Source organism: Panicum virgatum, chromosome 8N (assembly GCF_016808335.1).
Source record: "Panicum virgatum strain AP13 chromosome 8N, P.virgatum_v5, whole genome shotgun sequence".
NCBI lineage: Eukaryota > Viridiplantae > Streptophyta > Magnoliopsida > Poales > Poaceae > Panicum > Panicum virgatum.
The window spans coordinates 558,697-577,890 of record NC_053152.1 but is presented as its reverse complement, the minus strand read 5'-3'; the positions used below and the strand labels follow the sequence as shown (position 1 = coordinate 577,890).

Genomic DNA, 19,194 nt, shown 5'->3' with positions numbered 1-19,194 from the left:
CTTCATCGCCGGTTTAACTGGTGCATGTAACTATCCCAGAGTTCCCGAAAACCAACTCTCCGGACAACTACACCGACGTTCACTTTGCCTTGATCGCCGGTTTAACCGGTGCCTATAAAACTCCTGCTGCTTCTTCGGCCTCCAAGTCCATTACACCGGTGAGTGTAAAACACCCAACGCCGGTCAATCCGGTGCCAAACCCTAGCTCGCAGCTTCTGTGTTCATTGCACCGATGAGTGCAATTTGCTCATCATCGTTTAACCGGTGATAGCAAATTGTCTTCGTTTTGATCTTTTCCACTTGAATTTCTTCACGGTCTCTTCAATTCTTGTCCTTTGGACCAAATTGTCCGCGGAACCACCGTAGGTGCGGCCCTTCGGGCCTAGCTACGCCTATCTTCTCTTTGTCATCACTTGAACCTAAAAAGCCTGAGAATGGTCATCTTAAGAATCATATTAGTCCAAGTGTTGTGTTGTCTATATCAATCACCAAAATATTATATTGAAATATGGCATGAGAGGCCATTTTCGCTACAGTGCGGCCTGGCTCCTTCCTCTGCTGCGGCGGAGGAGCATGGGGGTCGGCGGTGTCATGGTGGCGCGGCCGGCGGCGGCCAACCTGGTGTGGTCGGCTGCGCCGTGGCAGTGGCGGCCGGCAACGACTAGGCGCAGGCGGCCTGCGGCACCTCAGTGGCGTAGCGAGCTTGCTAGGCCTCTCGTGGGTAGGCCTCGTGCCTGCTCGCAGCATCTTGCCTGGCACCGGCGAGCTGCGTGGCCAAGATAGTGTCTAAGAGGTGGGTGATTGCGGTGTGGCAGTGTTAATGGTGCCGCGCGTCAATGGTGTCGCGCGCTGCTCGTCTGGAGGGGATGGCTGCCAACGCAGCTGGATGGCTGCCATGCGCAGCTGGCGCGTCGTTGCCCCTCTGGAGGTGTAGTCGTGGGGAGACGCGATTTCGACGACGGTGGTGGCTGGCAACTAGATCATCAAGGCCTGGCGTTTCATTCGGAAGAGGGGGAGGTACCTTTGGGCGAAAGCCTTGACGACGGCGACGCCAGTGGGCGCCGTTTTCCCCGTTGGGGGCGTCGTGCTTCCTCCCCCTCTTGCGTCTTCCTCCAGGCGCCGACGGCGTCTTCGGCGTCGTGTCCTTGTTGAAGGCGTCGCATCTGGAAGTCTTTGTAGCCTTGATTGGTATCTTCGATGCTCGCCCTCCACCTCTTGGCGGCCGCCTGGCAGGCGAGGCCAAATCTGGTGACGTGAAGTTGGAGCTGCTGCGTCGAGGATGTAGCTCGGCAACGATAACACGAAGCGGACGACCCTTCGTCCGTGGGGGGGTTGCTGCGGGTGTGGTTGGTGGTCATTGGGGATAGGGCCTTGGTTCCGCTGTAGGAAGTTGGAGCTGCTCTTCGCGCAGCGTTGAGCTCGGCAACGATGACCTACGTGACCTCGGCTTTTTGCCAGCCCAGTGGTGGTCGTCAAGGGTTTGCTTGGGGAAGTCGGAGCTGCTGGCTTCTAGTCAGCTTGGCGACGATGACTCGTTGCAGTGTTGTTGTACCGCGACACTTAGGTGGGTTAGTCATCCGGTGGTTTGGCTAACATTTCTTGTACTTTAAACTTCTATTCTCTAAAGGCAGAGCTCCTGCCATTTACTTCAAAAAAAACATATAATCCCTCTCTTCTCTAACCAATCAAACTATTAAAAATATTGAATGCTTGCCATTTGCCAACTGTTGACAGCCAAAATTGGCATCAACCGGTCTGACCGGTCTGGTGCTGTAGCCTGCCCGGCAGGGGACCGACCAGTCTAACCGGTAGGTCCGACCGGTCTGACCGGTCTAGGAGGAGTCTGAGTCAATTAAGGTTTCTTTGTAGATTTAGATCTGTAACAGGGATTCCTTGCGGCATAAGTCCACCCCACCCTATAAATATAAAGAGTCATGGCCGATTGAGGATATCCAATCGAACAAATCAATACAAACTCTACTTTTTACCTTTTCTCCAAACCCTAGCTTTTCCATCCTCCTTCTGCTGTTCTTCCTTCGTCTCTGCGACGTCTGAAGGCGTTCTAGGTGGCCTGCCGATCCTAGAACAACCCTACGTGTGCCTACCATGACGGGTCCCTCCCGGGCTTGCGTTCGTCGGCCGTCGCCGATTTCACCCGGGCGACCGGTCTGACCGGTCCCCTAGACCGGTCTGACCGCTCCACGCAGGAGGAGCTGCATCGAGCCCCTCATCGCGCCGCACGATCTAGTGCGTTCGTGTGTTGACCTGTAAAAGACGTCAACATACTTTTTGGTGACTCCGCTAGGGAAGAAAGATATTGGTTAGCAAAACCGATCTAATCTACCCGAAGAAGATGGGCTCTACTACCGAAATCGATCCGGACAACATCATCCCTTCGACATACGAGCATCTTCCAGAGGAAGTTCGTCTGCTGCTGGAGGAGCGCAAGAAGAAGCGCGATGAAGAAGATCTACTAGCGGCGCTTGCAAGCATCAAGGTCGATCGACGAGGCAAAGTCACCAAGGTCAAGGAGATCGACTTCGCTTCTACCTCCACAGATGCATCTACTAAGAAGGTAACACCTGCTGTGAGTGCTTCATCTTCTGGTGTTACTATGAAACAAATTCAGAAATTAATAGCTGAGCGTGATGTTTATTGGGTTAATTTGCTTAGCTCTAAGGAAAGAGAATCGGCTGGCAAGAAACCAGAAACAGCCGATGAACATCCATCTGTTTCTACTTCTGAATTTTATGTTCCTCAACCATCGGCAGCATCTCCTACGAGTCAACATCAATATGTGATGCCGATGAATTATTTCAGTGGACAAACTGTGACACCCACGTACACTGATCTCATTATGAGTATTCCTGGTTCGGCCAACATTAGCCGAACAAACGAAATTGTTTCATATACACCACCAGAACTCCCCAGGAACTCAGTGCCACATATCGGTCCTATCTACGACGAGATGTTCGACCGATACATGCAGCGTTGGCAAAACCAGCAGAGACCGGTTTACTAGTCCGGTCAGACCGGTTTACTAGTCCGGTCAGACCGGTTCCTCTTCACCGGTCCGACCGGTCGTACCGACCGGTCCATCCGGTCAACCTATTCCAAATCAGTGAGAGGTATCTACATCCACACAGCCAAATCCTTCGAGTAATTTTGATAAAGCGCTTGCTGATTATAAGAATGATCTGGCTAATCTGCTTAGAGAAAGTTTTGGAGTGGATGTTAGAAGCAAAACTCGCACATACCAAAAGTTGTATCCTACTTCGTTTGATTCTGTTGCATATCCTGCTGGTTTTAGGTTGCCTGAATTTGTCAAATTCAGTGGGGAAGATACTAGGAGTACTTTTGAGCATATTAGTCAGTATCTTGCCTAATTAGGGGAAGCTGGTTCAATAAATGAGTTGAAAGTGCGTTTGTTTTCTTTATCTTTAAATGGAACCACTTTCTCATGATTTTCTTCTTTGGCATCTAATCCCATTTGCTCATGGGAATAATTAGAGTAGAAGTTCCATGAGCACTTTTTCTGTGGGTATGATGAGCTTAAATTGTCTCACTTGACATCGGTTAGACAATCACGTGATAAATCTATCAATGATTACGTAAGGCGATTCCGTGATACAAAAAAGCGATGCTTTAGTGTGAATATTGCAGAAAAAGATTTAGCTGATTTGGCTTTTAATGGTTTACGCTCTCATATTAAAGAAAGATTAGAGAGCTATGATTTCTTTACTGTTACTCAGGTGCATCAAAGAGCTTTGGCTATAGAAAGCCGAAGCAATGAGTCTCAAGAATCCCATAGGCATCATCGTTCTAATGTACATGCTTTAGATTGTACTTCAGATTGTTCAGACGATGAGTCTAATGATATATATGCTGCTGAGTTTGCTTGGCCATCTCAAGCCAAACCGTTTGCTTGTTCTGCTCTTAAGCCGATTCACAAAAATCAGCAAGACGAAAAAATTTACTTTTGATGTATCCAAGTGCGAAAGAATATTTGATGAGTTATATAGGCTTCGATACATCAAGATGTCACATACTGTACCGCCGCTTGAAGAGTTGAGGCGGTGAGCATATTGCAAGCTCCATAATACTTTTTCACATGCTACTAATGATTGCAATATGTTACGTAGACAGATTCAATCGGCCATTAATGAAGGACGATTGGTTATTCCTAATATGCAGGTTGATCAGAATCCTTTCCCGGTGCATATGTTGGAATTGAACAATCCAAAGGTGCTAGTTCGGCCGAGCCAAACCGAATCGACAAAAGGGGAAAACGTAGTTATTGGTGATGAAAGACCTGAAAAGAAGCTGACATTGAAGACTCCTCAAGGCGCAAAAACACTCGGGGGGGGGGGCAAGACAAGAAGAAGAAGGCCGACAATAAATCGACCGGTCTGACCGGCCACAGTGGCGGTCTGACCGGTTCGACCGGTCTGACTGGTGCGCCCAGTAAATCTGGGAACTCCTCCAAAATCAAGACAAGGCCGAGTTTTAAGGAACTCTTGGCCAAATATAAGAAGGAAGAGAATGCTCAGAGACAGAATGGGCGATTAAACGAAGTCAAGGGTACAAAATCATCGTCGAAACATCAAAAGCAATCGACTCAAGGTAACTATACTTCATCTAGTGGAGCGATTGCTCCATACTATTACTGGTATCCTTACTTTTATACACCCATAGATTATTGTAGGATGCATATGCAATCATATTATATTCAATATCCTCCTATGTATCCAAATCATGCATTGCCACGAAGACCGATTGTTGCTAGCAATAATCTGGTTCAGCAAGATGTTGATTGTAGCAAGGAGAATGAGAAGACCAAGAAGCAAGACTCCAAGTATTTACAACCGAGGTGGTGCCCCTCAGGTTTGTCTCATACTCAGAAGTGAAGGCTGCAACGTATGCGCAAGAAAGAGGCAATGGAACAATAAGTAGAAGCTGAGTCAAAGACGTCAACAATCATGAAGAAGGTATGGCGGCTGAAACAAGTTGTTTCGACATCGACTTGATTAGAGCAAGACATGGCCGATAGTTGTTTATCGTCCTTAGCACAAAAAATGGCCGATGTAATGTTAATCATCGCCCTTAGATAATTTTGGCTCAGAAGAATATTTTTTGGCAAGCAAGCTTTACCAAAAAATAGGGGGACATATGTTGACAGCCAAAATTGGCATCAACCGGTCTGACCAAGCGGTCTGACCGGTCTGGTGCTATAGCCTGCCCGGCAGGGGACCGACCGGTATGACCGGTAGGTCCGACTGGTCTGACCGGTCTAGGAGGAGTCCGATTCAATTAAGGTTTCTTTGTAGATTTAGATCTGTAACAGGGATTCCTTGCGGGATAAGTCCACCCCACCCTATAAATATAAAGGGTCACGGCCGATTGAGGATATCCAATCGAACAAATCAATACAAACTCTACTTTTTACCTTTTCTCCAAACCCTAGCTTTTCCAACATCCTTCTGCTGTTCTTCCTTCGTCTCCGCGACGTCTGAAGGCGTTCTAAGTGGCCTGCCGATCCTAGAACAATTCTACGTACGCCTACCCTGACGGGATCCCTCCCGGGCTTGCGTTCGTCGGCCGCCGCCGATTTCACCCCGGCGAAAAGTCTGACCGGTCCCCTAGACCGGTCTGACCGCTCCACGCAGGAGGAGCTACATCGAGCCCCTCCTCGCTCCGCACGATCTAGTGTGTTCGTGTGTTGACCCGTAAAAGACGTCAACACCAATCAAGTTATGAATTCAAGTTAAAGAAGAAGAAGAAGAAATCTGCGCAAAGATCCAATCCACCAATGACCAAAGGGCTGCTAGTTTTAGTAGTACTAAGTTACTAACCTCCAAGCGAAAAGGCATTCCAGCAGATATATCTCAATATAACAAGGGGCTGCTATCATCATCGTCATCATCTATGACTAGAACGAGACATCTGCATTCGTATTTTTTCGAAAAAGAAGCAATTATGTATTTATTTGTGTGTGCGAGAGAGGAAACGTACTAGATTTTTTTTTTTGAGAAAACCGGGATTTCATTTCACATATGAAGGTTTACATTGCAACTCTTACAAACACACCCTTGGAAAAAGAAAGAAATACATTTTGGTCCACCCAAGGGCCTCCCGGTTGTCTTCGTCACCGGCGCAAGGAGCCGCCCCGCGACGATCCACCGCCACCCCAGAGGTTGGAAGATGAAGCCGTCAAGGCTGCAGCTTGAAGCCAAAGCCCAACTCGACGAAGAAACAAAGTTTTTGACTGCCTCACCGAGTAGCACGCCAAAATCATCGACATGCCGTAGATCCACTGAACGCACAAGCAGGAACTGATGACCGCCGGCCATCTCAACGCCGAGGAACTTAGGACTTGACGCCACAAGCACCGCCAGCAGCTCAAAATCACCGGACGACAAAGCAACCGACAGGGGAGAAAGAGCATCCAAACAGTCTTCCTCTGAACTCTTCTCCCACCAACCGATCCAAACCGGCGCCATGACCATGGCCCAGGACAGAAATCCCATGGGGAAACAAAAGACTTCCTCCCTTCTGCAAAAGAGAAGAAGGATAGCTAACCTCCAAGAAGTGCAACCGCAGGAGCCGACGCCTCCAACGCTGCTGCCGCCGTCGTCACCCACCACCGCACCTCGGAGGGAGTAGAAACCTAGCCGCCGCCCCATCCGCCGCCTAGGGAAACCCTAACCTACTAGCCTACGAACTACGCCTATAGATAGTAGGTATGTACAACCAGACCCGAATCCGCGCCGATTCCACTCCCTCCGACGCCGACGAGGGCACCGGAGGGGAGGAATCGACGGGATCGGGCCGGGATTGAGAGATCGCCCGCCGGTCGCCTGTGAGAACTGTGGAAAGGGGAAAGAGCGAGCGAGAGAGAAGATGGCTTCAGGTTGTGTTGACTCGGAAACGTACTAGATGTTTGGATATCTCTCATCTGTGGATTGTCGTGGGTTCATAATGTTGGATTGGAGATTAGGCCTTGTATTATGACATGGGTTAGCCCACTGGGCCTCCTTCCCTCCCATGGGCCATGGCCTGTCTCCTCTCCCATGTGAGTCCATGTCTCTCTCCGCTCTCCATCGACTCATCGACGGCGGCGGTGGCGGCGTCTCTCCTCCCTGCTCTCCGTCGACTTAATCAACAGCGGTGGCGGCGGCGGCGGCGGCGGCGGCTCTGGCCGGTAGAAACCTTCCATATTGATCTGTTTGCGCAGCCAGCCAATGCATGGCATCAAGTTTGGAGGTGAGCTGCGACGGTGTTGTGCTGCACGCGGCGATGGCGTCGACGGATCGATCTACCTCCGTTGCTGCTGCTCAGGTTCCATTTTCGTTCATTCCAATGCTGAAACGTGGTGTCTTTTTTTTATTGCTTTACTGCTTGCCTGGCCTCTGAATGAATTCTGCCTGCTACCGATTAGTGATCAGTAATGGTGGTTGAGGGAACTACTTCCTGCTAGGTGCTTGCCTAGCTTCAGTGAGGAAAATAATGTCAGGATCATAAATCTAGGACAAGGTCTCTTGACAATCCTGGAGGCTCGGGGTTTCAGCTCACAATGGCGAGGATGGGTCGAGACATTGCTGTGCACCTCACGCACGGCGGAGCTGGTTAATGGGTGCCCGGGGCCGTGGATAACCTGCCGAAGAGGCCTGCGACAAGGTGACCCTATGTCGCCATACCTCTTCTTGCTGGTCGCGGATGTTCTGCAGGCTCTCATCAAAAAAGATGCAACGGTACACAAACCCCTCGATAGCTCGTCTCCCTGCCCAGTGCTCCAATACGCCGACGACACGCTGATTCTTCTACGTGGCAAGTTGGCAGATGTTTGGAAGCTGAAACACTTGCTAGATCAGTTCTCGGCAGCAACCGGCCTCCGGATCAACTATCACAAGAGTACAGCGGTTCCAATGCACATGAGGGAGGAGGACATACCGGACTGCATCGCTGAGCTCGGGTGCCGCCGTGAAGGGTTTCCACAAACCTATCTTGGTCTCATGGTCTGCCTCTGTCGTGCGAAAATCTGCGTCTCTCGGCTTTTGATCCGTACGTCTGCAAAGCTGACCGCTACTTGGCTGGCTGGCAAGCAACTCTGCTTAACCCAATGGGCAGAACTGTGCTGATTAATGCTGTGCTGGATGGACATTTGTCTTATATCATGAGCGCACTCCCTCTGCCGCCGGGAGTGGTGCGCCAGGTTGACAAAAGACGGCGCAGCTTCCTTTGGACCGGTGAGGGGGAGTCAAATGGTGCCAGCTGCTTAGTGGCGTGGGACAAAGTTCATTGTAGCAAAGACCAAGGAGGCCTCGGCATCAAAGACATGGAGGTGCAAAATATCTGCCTATTGCTCAAGTTGCTACACAAGCTGTACACTGGTACGCAGTCCTCTTAAGCAAATTGGGTGCGTCAGCACATTTGCCTTGCATCTCTGGAAGGGGATATGGCAGGAGCTCATTGGGAAGTCATGCGTGATATGCTGCCACTATATCAAGCAATCACCTCGGTTAGCATTGGCAATGGCAAAGCAACTGCGTTCTGGCATGATGTTTGGCTTGGAGAAGAGAGTATTGCTAAGAAGTTCCAAGCCCTCTATAGCCACTGCAAGGAACCCAAGCAGTCTGTTCATACGGTGATCTCTGGTGGGTTGAGGCAGCTCCTTGTCCCACGACTGACCGCTGTTGCAGCACGGGAACTGCAGTAAGTGAATGACATTCTGTCAGGGGTTGCTCTGACCGATGCTGAAGATCGGCGAAGCACCCCCTTCGCAGTGGCAGATGGGGGGCGCTTATCACTTCAGGGCTGTACAAAATGATCAAGTCGAGCAGGGACCAACCACAGCAGATGGATAACTCATTCTGGCGCTCATGTGCGCCTCCTCGGATTCAGTTTTTCGCTTGGTTGGTTCTACACGGCCGCCTGCAATGTAAAACAAACCTTTTCAAGAAGAAGATAGTTGACAACGTCACCTGTGAGGTATGTGGAGGGGCACCTGAAACTACAGAGCATCTATTGTTCTTCTGCCCCTTCTCAGCGACCGTCTGGCAACGCCTAGGCGTTCAACTGGGAGAAGATGTCACTGCCCGCGACCTCCTCCACCTCCAGAGGCCGGAAAGTTTACCGCCGGTTCACTTCGACACCTTTGTCCTGCTGTGTTGCTGGCAGCTGTGGAAGCGGCGTAATGGATTTGTATTCAGACAAGAGACCATGTCCCTCCTACAGGTCATGCAAAACTGTAAGCTAGATGCAAGAGCTTGGAGCTGCCGGCTCCCGAGACGCGACATGAGCGTTAGTGATTTTTGGTGTTCCGCTTTTTCTTTGGCAATGTAAACTTTCAGCGGTTGTAAAAACTCCTATCAGGCCGTTAAGGGCCACCGTTCAATATAAAAACTTAGGTGGGGTCCTCCCCCCTCCGTTGACCATCAAAAAAAAAATCTAGGACACCTAATAATCCATAACTTGTTCCTTTGTAATGGCAGATTTTGTGTGCAAATTTCAGAACTACTATATGTTACTCTGTCTGTTTGTAGTAAGCAAACAACTGGTCTAAATCTGGCATGCACTAACTTGAGTCCTCTCTCTTCACATGTAACTAACTGTATGAATTGCGGGCTTTTCTCTGCAAAAAAGCAATCTACCTTAGGGCTTGTTTGACAGGGCTCTAGCAATCTACCAAACACTTAAAAAGTGGAGCGGCTCCATACTGTAGCATATGAGAAGGTGGAGCTGCAGCTTTGCCTGCGAGGAGGTGGAGCTGGTGGAGCCACAAAACGCAGCTCCACTTGCTCCAGCTCTGGCTCCACCCTTTTTGCAAAGAGCCGGAGCCCTCCCAAACAGCGTCTTAAACTATATGGAGTATTCCATTCCCTCACAAAAAAAAAAGATGGAGTATTCCATTTGTACATCATATGTAGTAGTACATACTCTGACTGACGCAGTCGGTCATTTGTACATGAGGTAGCCGTACAAGAACTCGTTCTAGACATCCAGAACACCCGGGAGGCACCAGTGCGTGCAATCCGCGTAGCTGGCTGGGTTTGCCATCTGTTCCTTTGTCAGAGGGGCGAATTGTTTCCTGAACACCGTCGGGTGCCCGTCCTTACGGTAGTCAGACAACCCCGTGATATTCAGTATATCGAAGCGTACGCCCTTCTGCTCTAGCATCCCAAAATACAACTTAGCCTTCTCCATCATACTGTAATCTGTACCTGCCGCTTTGTATCCAACTTTGTAGATCGGCTCTGTCTCATTAAGGCATTTGTTCCTGTCCACTCCACCCCAGTTGCTAGCCCTGAGAAACATATATGCATCTTGGATCACTTTCAATCTTTCATGGCCATGGTGGGATTGTACTACTGTTTTAATTGTGTTGGCACAAGATACATGAGTAGCGCTTTGTATTGAACTCACCATGAATGTGTTGGTGATGATCCTGCAAAAAAGATTCTAGTCTTGTTCTTATCGATGTTCTCACCCAGCCACTCGGTTAATTTCTTGAGAGCTATCTCGAAACCATCCACCATTTCTACTTCCTGTAACTTTGCATCACCATTCTCAAATGAACCATACCTGCTCAAAAAATTAAAGAGATGTTGCATTGGCTTTGAAAAACTCTTGCTAATTGGTATTTTTCTCAGTTCTAGAAACTTTAAAACTATGTGAAATCGGTAATGTGGTAGTATAAAGTTACATTACCTCACATCACCTTACCTAGGTATGAGCAGGAACTAGGAAGAGGGAAACAAATGAACTTACATGACCTTCATCCTCATGTCAGCCTTATGCTTCCTCCACCACACGTAAGAATTGAAGATAATGATGTCAGCATCCCTCCAGGCATTAGCATACTTCTCAATTCTGTCTGCCCTTATGATCCGGTACTCCACATGGTGGACAATGGGGTCATCGCTGTTGGACTCCACCAGCAGCGGCGACCAGTAGAAGTCGATTGTCACATTGTATTCCTAAAATAATAAATGAATAATGGTTTCTCATATTGTCTGATTTTATAGTAGCTTGTAGATTTATGAAGGGAAAAACATACAAATGCCTTGAAGGAGATGAGTGAGCCATTGAAAAAACGCATCATGAGCCTGTTGCCAGGTATAGAAGCCTCCACCATGCATACCAGGGAAACCCATTGGTTCCTGTTGAGTGAGTCGCCCACAAACACCAATCTCTTGTTTCTCAGCTTTTCAAGCAGCCTGGTAGCATTGAATCTGTTGACATGGCAAAATTCCCGGCATGGTTTCATATATACCATGCATTCTAAGCTCTTATCAACGGATGGATTTTATGCAAGATACGATGTCCTTTCTAGACTTTCAAGCATATGAAATGGAACAGTTAAAAATAAGTAGGTGGGATTTTTCCTTGCCAGTGGTCTTTCACTGTTAGTTAATTATCTAACCACCACAATCAGATCAAATTTTCCTATCTTAACACAGTAACAACTAGTATTTTTTTCCTCTCTGCAGTTCTATCCTGTGTTTCTATTTCACTTACTGATGAAGTGAATGTTTCCCTGCTTCCTTCCATAAAAAAACATTTACTTTAAAGAATCATAACTCTCTGATTTTGAAACATTGTTGTTCTAATACGTCAACTTCGGATTTTCTTTTAATTGTTGGCTTGATAGTGACATAAACAAAACTAAGCTAGAAATACTCCCAACTGTACTAGGGAAACCTGTATAATCATACCTAGGAAGGTCGCATCCATAAGGATGCCATCTCCAGTGCTGGTACATGACATCCTTCCTGCCATATTTGTCGCAAGACAACTCAGGGAAGATGAAGGCGCACGCACTTGAGTCCAGAGTAAAATGGCCGAGACACGTTGTCGTAGACCCACTGTCCTGTCGACCAATTGCACTCCTCCTTACTGGCATCTGGGAACTCAGCTGTCAACGGCACGGGTGCTTCCTTCGCTCTCAGTTGTTGATGGTGCTCAACCGCCAGGTGCACCTGCATTTTCTGGTGTTCATGCTCGATCGCCATTGGCACCTGCCCTTCCTGGCCTTGGTAGAACAATAAGGTGACAGAGCTAACGATGATGGAGAAGGCAACTTAGGGAGTTGATGATGCTCCTCAGTCCAACAGGAGAACTGAGAACCGTCATCTTGGGGTTGGCTTCTGGCTTCATACTTCTTCAGAAAACTGTGGCGCAGTGTGTAGCTCCTCTTTTATTGTGCGCTCTCTGCCTCTCAAGGTCAAGTGGTCCCGGTTCATTATTGCTAATCAAGTAACCTGATACCTGAACACTGACCCTTGGGCCATTCATACCAAGGGAAGCAGTGCGGAGTGGTTGATATGTATACGGAGGTGAAGCTGGAGCCCTACCATCATCCAAATGTTTTTCTAAATAATTAGTGTAAAAAAGTATACATGCATCGAAGTCAAGTCTTTTAGAATAACAATTTCAAAGGGTGAGAGGAAGGCATCTTTTTCAACATGGTGGTGCCACCATATCTGCAGTCCTTTTGAAACTGATCATCAATTATTTGCCGTGGTTTTTGTTTTAAATAACAAAATTAGTTGTACCAACATGATTATTCAGTATGATGCATGTACCTCATCTTGTTAAATGGAAGATCATAAATCTTTACAATATTGTATCATGCATCAATTTGGTTTGGTGGTGATTCTTCAGATGGTGGACTCTACTTGGTGCTAATAGTGAATAGGTTCTTTTGCCTTGTGCAGCATCAGCGTATGATACAACTAATTGAGTGCCTCCAAAGACCAAATACAGGGTTAGGTGAAAATTGTTGTCTGCTTTTTGCAGTGTTTGGTTTTGGTACCACGTTCTAACCATTGAGGTCTATTCTAATTATAGTGCTTGGGCTTGGCTGTTAAGTTGCACATGATGTTAGAATGCTGATCATGTGCGGCCATTTTCTCAGGAAAAATTGTTTCTTTCTGGCAGCTACGGTAGCTCTTCAAAAGCATGGAGGGTGAGGAGAAGCATTCAGGAAATAAAACATCTGCAAGCAACACTGGAGAATGGTAAAATCGTTACTGATTTGTAGCGCATGACGGCATGAGATGAGGGGGCCTTACAAAGCTTAAGATGAGCTGGGTACACACTATAGCAGTAGTGAGCTGTCAACATGGGATACCTTTACCTAATGCTTGCTACTCCACATGATTCCCTCAGGGATCAGACTGGGCACTTACTGAAAGTCCAAGGAGAGTAAGTACAACTGCTATGCACAACAATTAAGTGGGCTTCAGCTAGCTGCAAAGGCAAATAGTAGTTGAATGCTTTCCATCCCCATGATGCCCAATACAATATGCAATGAATATATCTGCCATCCTGGACCATAACTTAATTCGTTTTAGATTCTTCTCTGAATGTAAGTTTTTACAGGAATTGGAGAAATTTGTCCCCTTTTTTTTTCTCATACATGTGCCCTTTCAAAGTAAGTATTCTAACTTTATCATGAATAAATGAGGCAGCTTGCAATTCCTCTGCGGAAAAAATGGCTTGCATTCGCAATCCACGAGATTGATTTTAGTACATGAGTAATCTCTGAATCGGCAGGCCTAACAAGATAGACAGTCTCATGCCTGCCAATTAGTCATGTTTGGCCCAACATAACTTGGGCTGCACATTGGGCCTTAATGTCAAATTAATGACAAGATCGGCCCTCTACTCTGTAGCCCGTAAGCCCATGGCCTGAATCAGCTAATCCAAGCTTCCTCCGATGCCAATTCCATGGCGGCGGAGGCCGGCAGCTTTTCCGAGTTGCGGTGCGGATCCAGTAGCCATGGCGGTGCGCTTGGTGGTGGCCTGCGCGGGATGATGGTGTCGTGTAGCCCTCCGCGGTGCCGTATGCTGCTGCGCGGCGGCGGGAATCTGCAGCTGGTTCAGTGACGTCAGCCCTTATTGTTCAGGTCGCTCTTCTGTCTTCTCTCGTTGATCCACCTCTCAAATGTGTAGCTTTTTCTTGCTTGCTGCCAGTCTGAATGAATTGAATTTTAGAGACATTTATGACATTGTTTCACTCTTAAGTTGTTCTTTTTCATGGTAAATTTTTGTTAAAATGCAGAGTTATGTTGCTCTGTCAGATGAAAATGAATAGCACACTGTTCACTTTGAATGTCTCCTTTAGTGATTTAGTGAGATGGTACACCGACAGATCCTTTTGTCTGTCTCTGCATGTAAATGTGATGAGGCCAACCATTCTCTGCACTAAATAAAGCAGCCTAATCTAGATGCAGTATGTCATTTGTACATTATATTTGTTGGGGGGACAAAATCTGGCATGGTGTATCATTTGTACATGAGGTAGCCATATAAAAACTCGTTCCAGACATCAGGAACGCCGGGGAGGCACCAATGCGTGCAATCCGCGTAGCTGGCTGGGTTCGCAATCTGCTCTTTTGTCAGAGGAACAAACTGTCTCCTGAACACAGTAGGATGCCCGTCCTTGCGGTAGTCAGAAAGCTCTGTGATGTTCAGTATCTGAACATGCATACCTTTCGGCTCCAATGTTTTAAAATATGACTTAGCCTTGGCCATCAGACTGTAATCTGTAGTTGCGGCTTTGTATCCGATTTTGTATATCGGCTCTGTTTCGTTGAGGCACTTGTTGCTGTCTTCTCCACCCCAGTTGCTAGCCCTGGAAAATACACATATATCTTTCATCAGTTCCACCAAGAACACCACCTGATATCATGGAGATGTGGCTAATGTACTAGTAGTTTTGTTGACGAATAGTGTAAGGGTATCTCTCTCACCAGGAATGTGTAGGTGATGATCCTGCGAAAAAGATTCTTGTCTTGTTCTTGTCAATATTCTCTCCAAGCCATTCAGTAAGTTTCTTGAGAGCTATCTCGAAACCATCAATCATTTCCATTTCGTCTAACCTTGCATCGCCATCTTCAAATGAGCCATACCTGTACATACAAATTATGTTAACAAATCCATTGCGCCTTAGGCTTTGTTACCTTTTATTCCATTTTGTTGATTCTCATAACTATTCTGACATGCGACACTGACAACGTGATCCCTGTTGAGTCGGAAGGAAAGAATTCTACTTACATCACCTTCATCCTCATGTCATCCTTCTGCTTCCTCCACCACAAGTAAGAATTGAAGACAATGATGTCTGCATCCCTCCAGACACTGGCATGCCTCTCAATTCTGTCTGCCCTTATGATCCGATACTCCACACGGTGGATTATGGGGTTGTCGCTGTTGGACTCCACAAGCAGTGGTGACCAGTAGAAATCTATTGTTGCATTGTATTCCTGAAATGATTATGTGTTCATATCGGTTAACTGAAATATTTGTTTCTGTAGCCTGTAGAATTGTGAAGGAAAACATACCAGTGCCTTGAAGGAGATGAGAGAGCCATTGAAGATGCGCATCTTGAGCCTGTCATCAGGTATTGAGGCCTCTACCATGCACACAAGAGAGACCCATTGGTTCCTGTTGACTGAATCGCCCACAAATACTAATCTCTTGTTCCTCAGCTTTTCAAGCAGCTTGGTGGCATCGAATCTGTTTTGACATGGCAAATCCTGACATCAGTCATCATGTCTTCCTAGTTTCCTACCGTGCAGAGTAAGTTATTCGAGATATGATCTCCTTTTTACCCTTTCAAGTGTTCGGTTCAGCGTCCGTTTATCTCTCACAATCCCCCCAATTCCCCTAATTCTGCACGGCTCCCAACCAGGGCCGTGACATACCCTTGCAGGATTGTACAGATAATAAAATAAGAAGCAGGTAGAAGTTTTTCTCGGTTCTCATCTTTCACTGTCAGGTAGTTCTCTTGCAAATTTTGTTTGTTGTTTGCCTCTGGCTAAGTGGCTAACAACCGTAATTAGATCAGTTTTTCAATCTTAAATGTTTTTTTTCTGTGCTGTAGTATTCTTTCTTTTGTTTCAGTCAGATCAATTGAGTGTTTCACTGCTTCCATAAAAAACAAAAGAAAAAATATCCTTGCAAAGTCTTGGCTGCGATACTGAAAGTGCTCCTTGTTCTAGAACTGCACCTTCAGATATTCTGGAACGTTTGGGTTGACAACAACAAAATTGAGCTAAAAATACTTGGGGAGCATGTAGTCATCATACCTTGGAAGGTCGCATCCATGAGGCTGCCATCTCCAGTGCTGATACATGACATCCTTCCTTCCATATTTGTCGCAAGCCACCTCAGGAAAGATGAAAGCACACTTGAGCCCGGAGTATAATGGCCTGGACATGTTGTCGTACACCCACCGTCCCCTCGACCAGTTGCACTCCTCACCGGCATCGCCCGCATCAGTAGTCCCTCTCATCGCTGGTTCTTGGAGTCCAGCCTCCAACTTCACCTGCATTTCTTGGCGTCCATGCTCGACCGCCATTTGCACTTGCGCTTCCTGGCCTCGGTCAAGCAAGAAGGTGACAGAGCTGGCGACAATGAAGAAGGCCACAAGGGAGCTCACGATGCTCCTCACTCCAACCGGAGCATGGAGCACCGTCATCTTGGGAGTGGTTTCTGTCTTCATTCTTTCTTCAGAAAAGTGTGGTGCTTAGCTTGGTTCCCCTCTTTTATGGTGCACCTCTCTTCTCTGCGATGGGGTATTAGACTTGCACATGGCTAAGTGGCCCAGGTCTGTTAATCAAACAAACTGACCAGTGACCCCTGAGCTAACCACATAAAGGGAGGTAGTGTCCACCTGTTCTGAATCATCGAGCCATTTGGTAACTAAGAAAGAGCAGGCTCAGTTAGTCTTTTTCAGTTGCTGAAAATTAGACAGATTGAATTTTCTAAATATCAGTTTAAAGTTTGCTGTATGGTCAGTCTGAATTTTCTAATCGCCAACTAAAGTGATCCCATACCATTTGTCATATGACCAGCATGTTCTAACTTTGTTTGAATAAAAAGAAAATGGGCATAAAAGATGCGAGGAGGTCCAAGTGCTGGTTTCTGGGGCCGACAGTCCTGTCAATCCACCACAGTATCACACCAAACATGATAGAAATGATGCAAATAAAAAATGAAGTGAAACACTTGGGCTTCTCACTTTAAAAAGATGGAATTTGTAAATTAAGCAACAAAAAAGCTGATTGCCAGGGAAAAAATAACAGTTTTTGCATGTTTCTTTGACAATCAATAAACAAAACTTGAAGTCATTGAGCCACTAATGCAAAGCAAATTCCCAGAAGACTACCCCAGCTGAAAGTAGCAATCATAATTTCTCTTGGTGTTTGGTTGTAATCTATTGTAACAATATATGTACTTTTCTAAACAGATATATATGTCTATGTATTTTTGTCTTAGCATCATAATAAAAATGTTATTCCTCATAGACCAAGTGATCTGTTCTATCCGGCCGGCAGTGGTAAAATGATCTAAATTTGCAATGGTCAACTTGGCTATCAGTGAGCCAATAAGAGTCAATTTAGTCACTACCATATTTTATTTCGTTTTTTTGAGTCATCCATGACATGGGTTACTTTTTTTAGGAATGTATCACATGCTAGTATTTTTGCTTTAACGAGTGCACAGACCATAGTTACAGGATTCGGGGTCGATGCCTCGTCCCACGACCCGGGAACGCCGTTCCGATTCGAGGATCGGGGTCGAAGAGGGTCGGTGTCCCATTCAAGGTTGGATCGCGTCCCGGTTTGAGAGGGGTCGCGGCCCCATTACTAACAGATTTAATTGGGATAAAGAGGTTAAGGACAGTGGATCAGTGTGGTTTTTATTAAACAATGAGAGTACGTGTAGCATGATCTAAATGTACTTTTTTATACGTTTCTTATATGCTTGTGCAGATTCGTTTCTTCATTAGTAGCACATATATATAGTTTTTGTCTTTATAAAGACGTGTCGACCCAAAGATATCGACCCGGATGAATTAGGGTCGTGTTCCATATAATAATTTATCGTTCCATAGAGGTATACCCCCTTCGTACCACAATTTTATAAAGTGACTACCCTCGACCCTCGACCCTGTTCCTCGACCCGGTCGACCCAAGGACTTTGTGACTATGGCACAGACAGCTTGCACTGACGACCCTGCCTTTCTGAATGGTTCATTTTAACGAAATGTGCCTGTTTTTTTAGCATGGTGGCACTGGGATCATTATTTTACGAACCATGAAGATCTGATTTTGATTTTGATAGACCAGATGGATGATCATTGCTGCAGCAGCAGCACCTGCAATCTCTTTTGAAGTAATTATTGGCCACGCCTTCTATTTGCCTTTCTTTTCAGTCTTTCTTCGGCCAAAAGGCACGTTCAGATTTAAGAATAATGAAAGGCAATTGGTGGTGGCACCACGATTATTTAATAGTACTCTGGTACCTAGAGGCAAATGCCACATCACAATCTTCATAACATTCTTCCGTCAATTTGGTCCAGTGCTGAATCGTAAAATGGCCCTACTCTGTGCTAAATAAATAGTAGCCTTCTTGTGCGTTATCTTTGTCTGAGCGAAGGACTAAATGAGTGCATCCAGAGACCTAATAAAGGGTTAGGTGAAATTGTGTGGTGATACTTGCTTTGTTTGGTACCCTGTCCTAATAACCAATGGGGTCTAATCTTTGTTGGCATTATATATACTGCTTTTAGTCATTCTGCTGGTTCCATCCTGCAATTTACAGAAAAATTCCTTGTGGCAGGTGCAGTAGATCTGAAAAGCGTGGATGATGAGCAGCAGCATTCAGTGGTTGCAAGGTTGGAGATGGGTACAATGATTGCTGGTTTGCAGTAGATGAGGTGAGCGAGCCTTAGAAGGCTAGTAACATCAGAGCTGTACACAGTCACACACACACACAGTAGCAGGAAGCAGCTAGCCTGGGTGTTGTACCATGGGATTCGTTCCTGCTAGTTGCTGGGCACATGATTCTTCATGCATGCACAAGCCCAAGAAGAGGGGCATGCACTCGGTACGACCTTTATATGATGGTGTACGTCCTTGATAGAGAGAGGCATGTAAAGATACAGTACATCTAACTAGAAGTGAGATTGTTTGCATCAATTAGCTAGTGGCTGCCAAGGGGTCGTCGGCTGGAATGGAAGAAGAGCGCATCCACCCACAGCTAGCCAACACTGAACATCGACATCGGTGCTCTCAACTAGCTCTAAAAAGTTTGGTCGGCCACATTGGACCTGCTAGCTGATCTACAAGGTTACAAGGAGTCGAGGACAAGCAAGAAAGGTACAGCCTGATCCCTCAACAA

At 46.6% G+C, this 19,194-nt stretch overlaps 1 protein-coding gene, 1 long non-coding RNA gene and 1 pseudogene across 2 annotated transcripts; 1 reads left to right on the top strand and 2 right to left on the bottom strand.

The window, feature by feature from the left end:
• Positions 1-9,954: 9,954 nt before the first annotated feature.
• Positions 9,955-11,648, bottom strand: LOC120684627 (annotated as a pseudogene).
• Positions 11,649-13,664: 2,016 nt separating this feature from the next.
• LOC120684628 lies at positions 13,665-18,992 on the top strand. The gene is made up of 4 exons (XR_005679388.1): positions 13,665-13,910; positions 15,321-15,585; positions 15,698-15,784; positions 18,634-18,992. It is a non-coding gene; the product is annotated as an uncharacterized LOC120684628 (long non-coding RNA).
• Positions 14,104-16,595, bottom strand: LOC120684624 (protein trichome birefringence-like 34). Its single transcript, XM_039966506.1, has 5 exons — positions 16,095-16,595; positions 15,348-15,522; positions 15,061-15,269; positions 14,757-14,915; positions 14,104-14,638 (listed from the first exon to the last, which is right to left on the bottom strand). The coding sequence occupies exons 1-5, from the start codon at positions 16,508-16,510 to the stop codon at positions 14,290-14,292; spliced, it is 1,308 nt and encodes a 435-aa protein (XP_039822440.1). The 5' UTR covers positions 16,511-16,595; the 3' UTR covers positions 14,104-14,289.
• Positions 18,993-19,194: the final 202 nt, after the last annotated feature.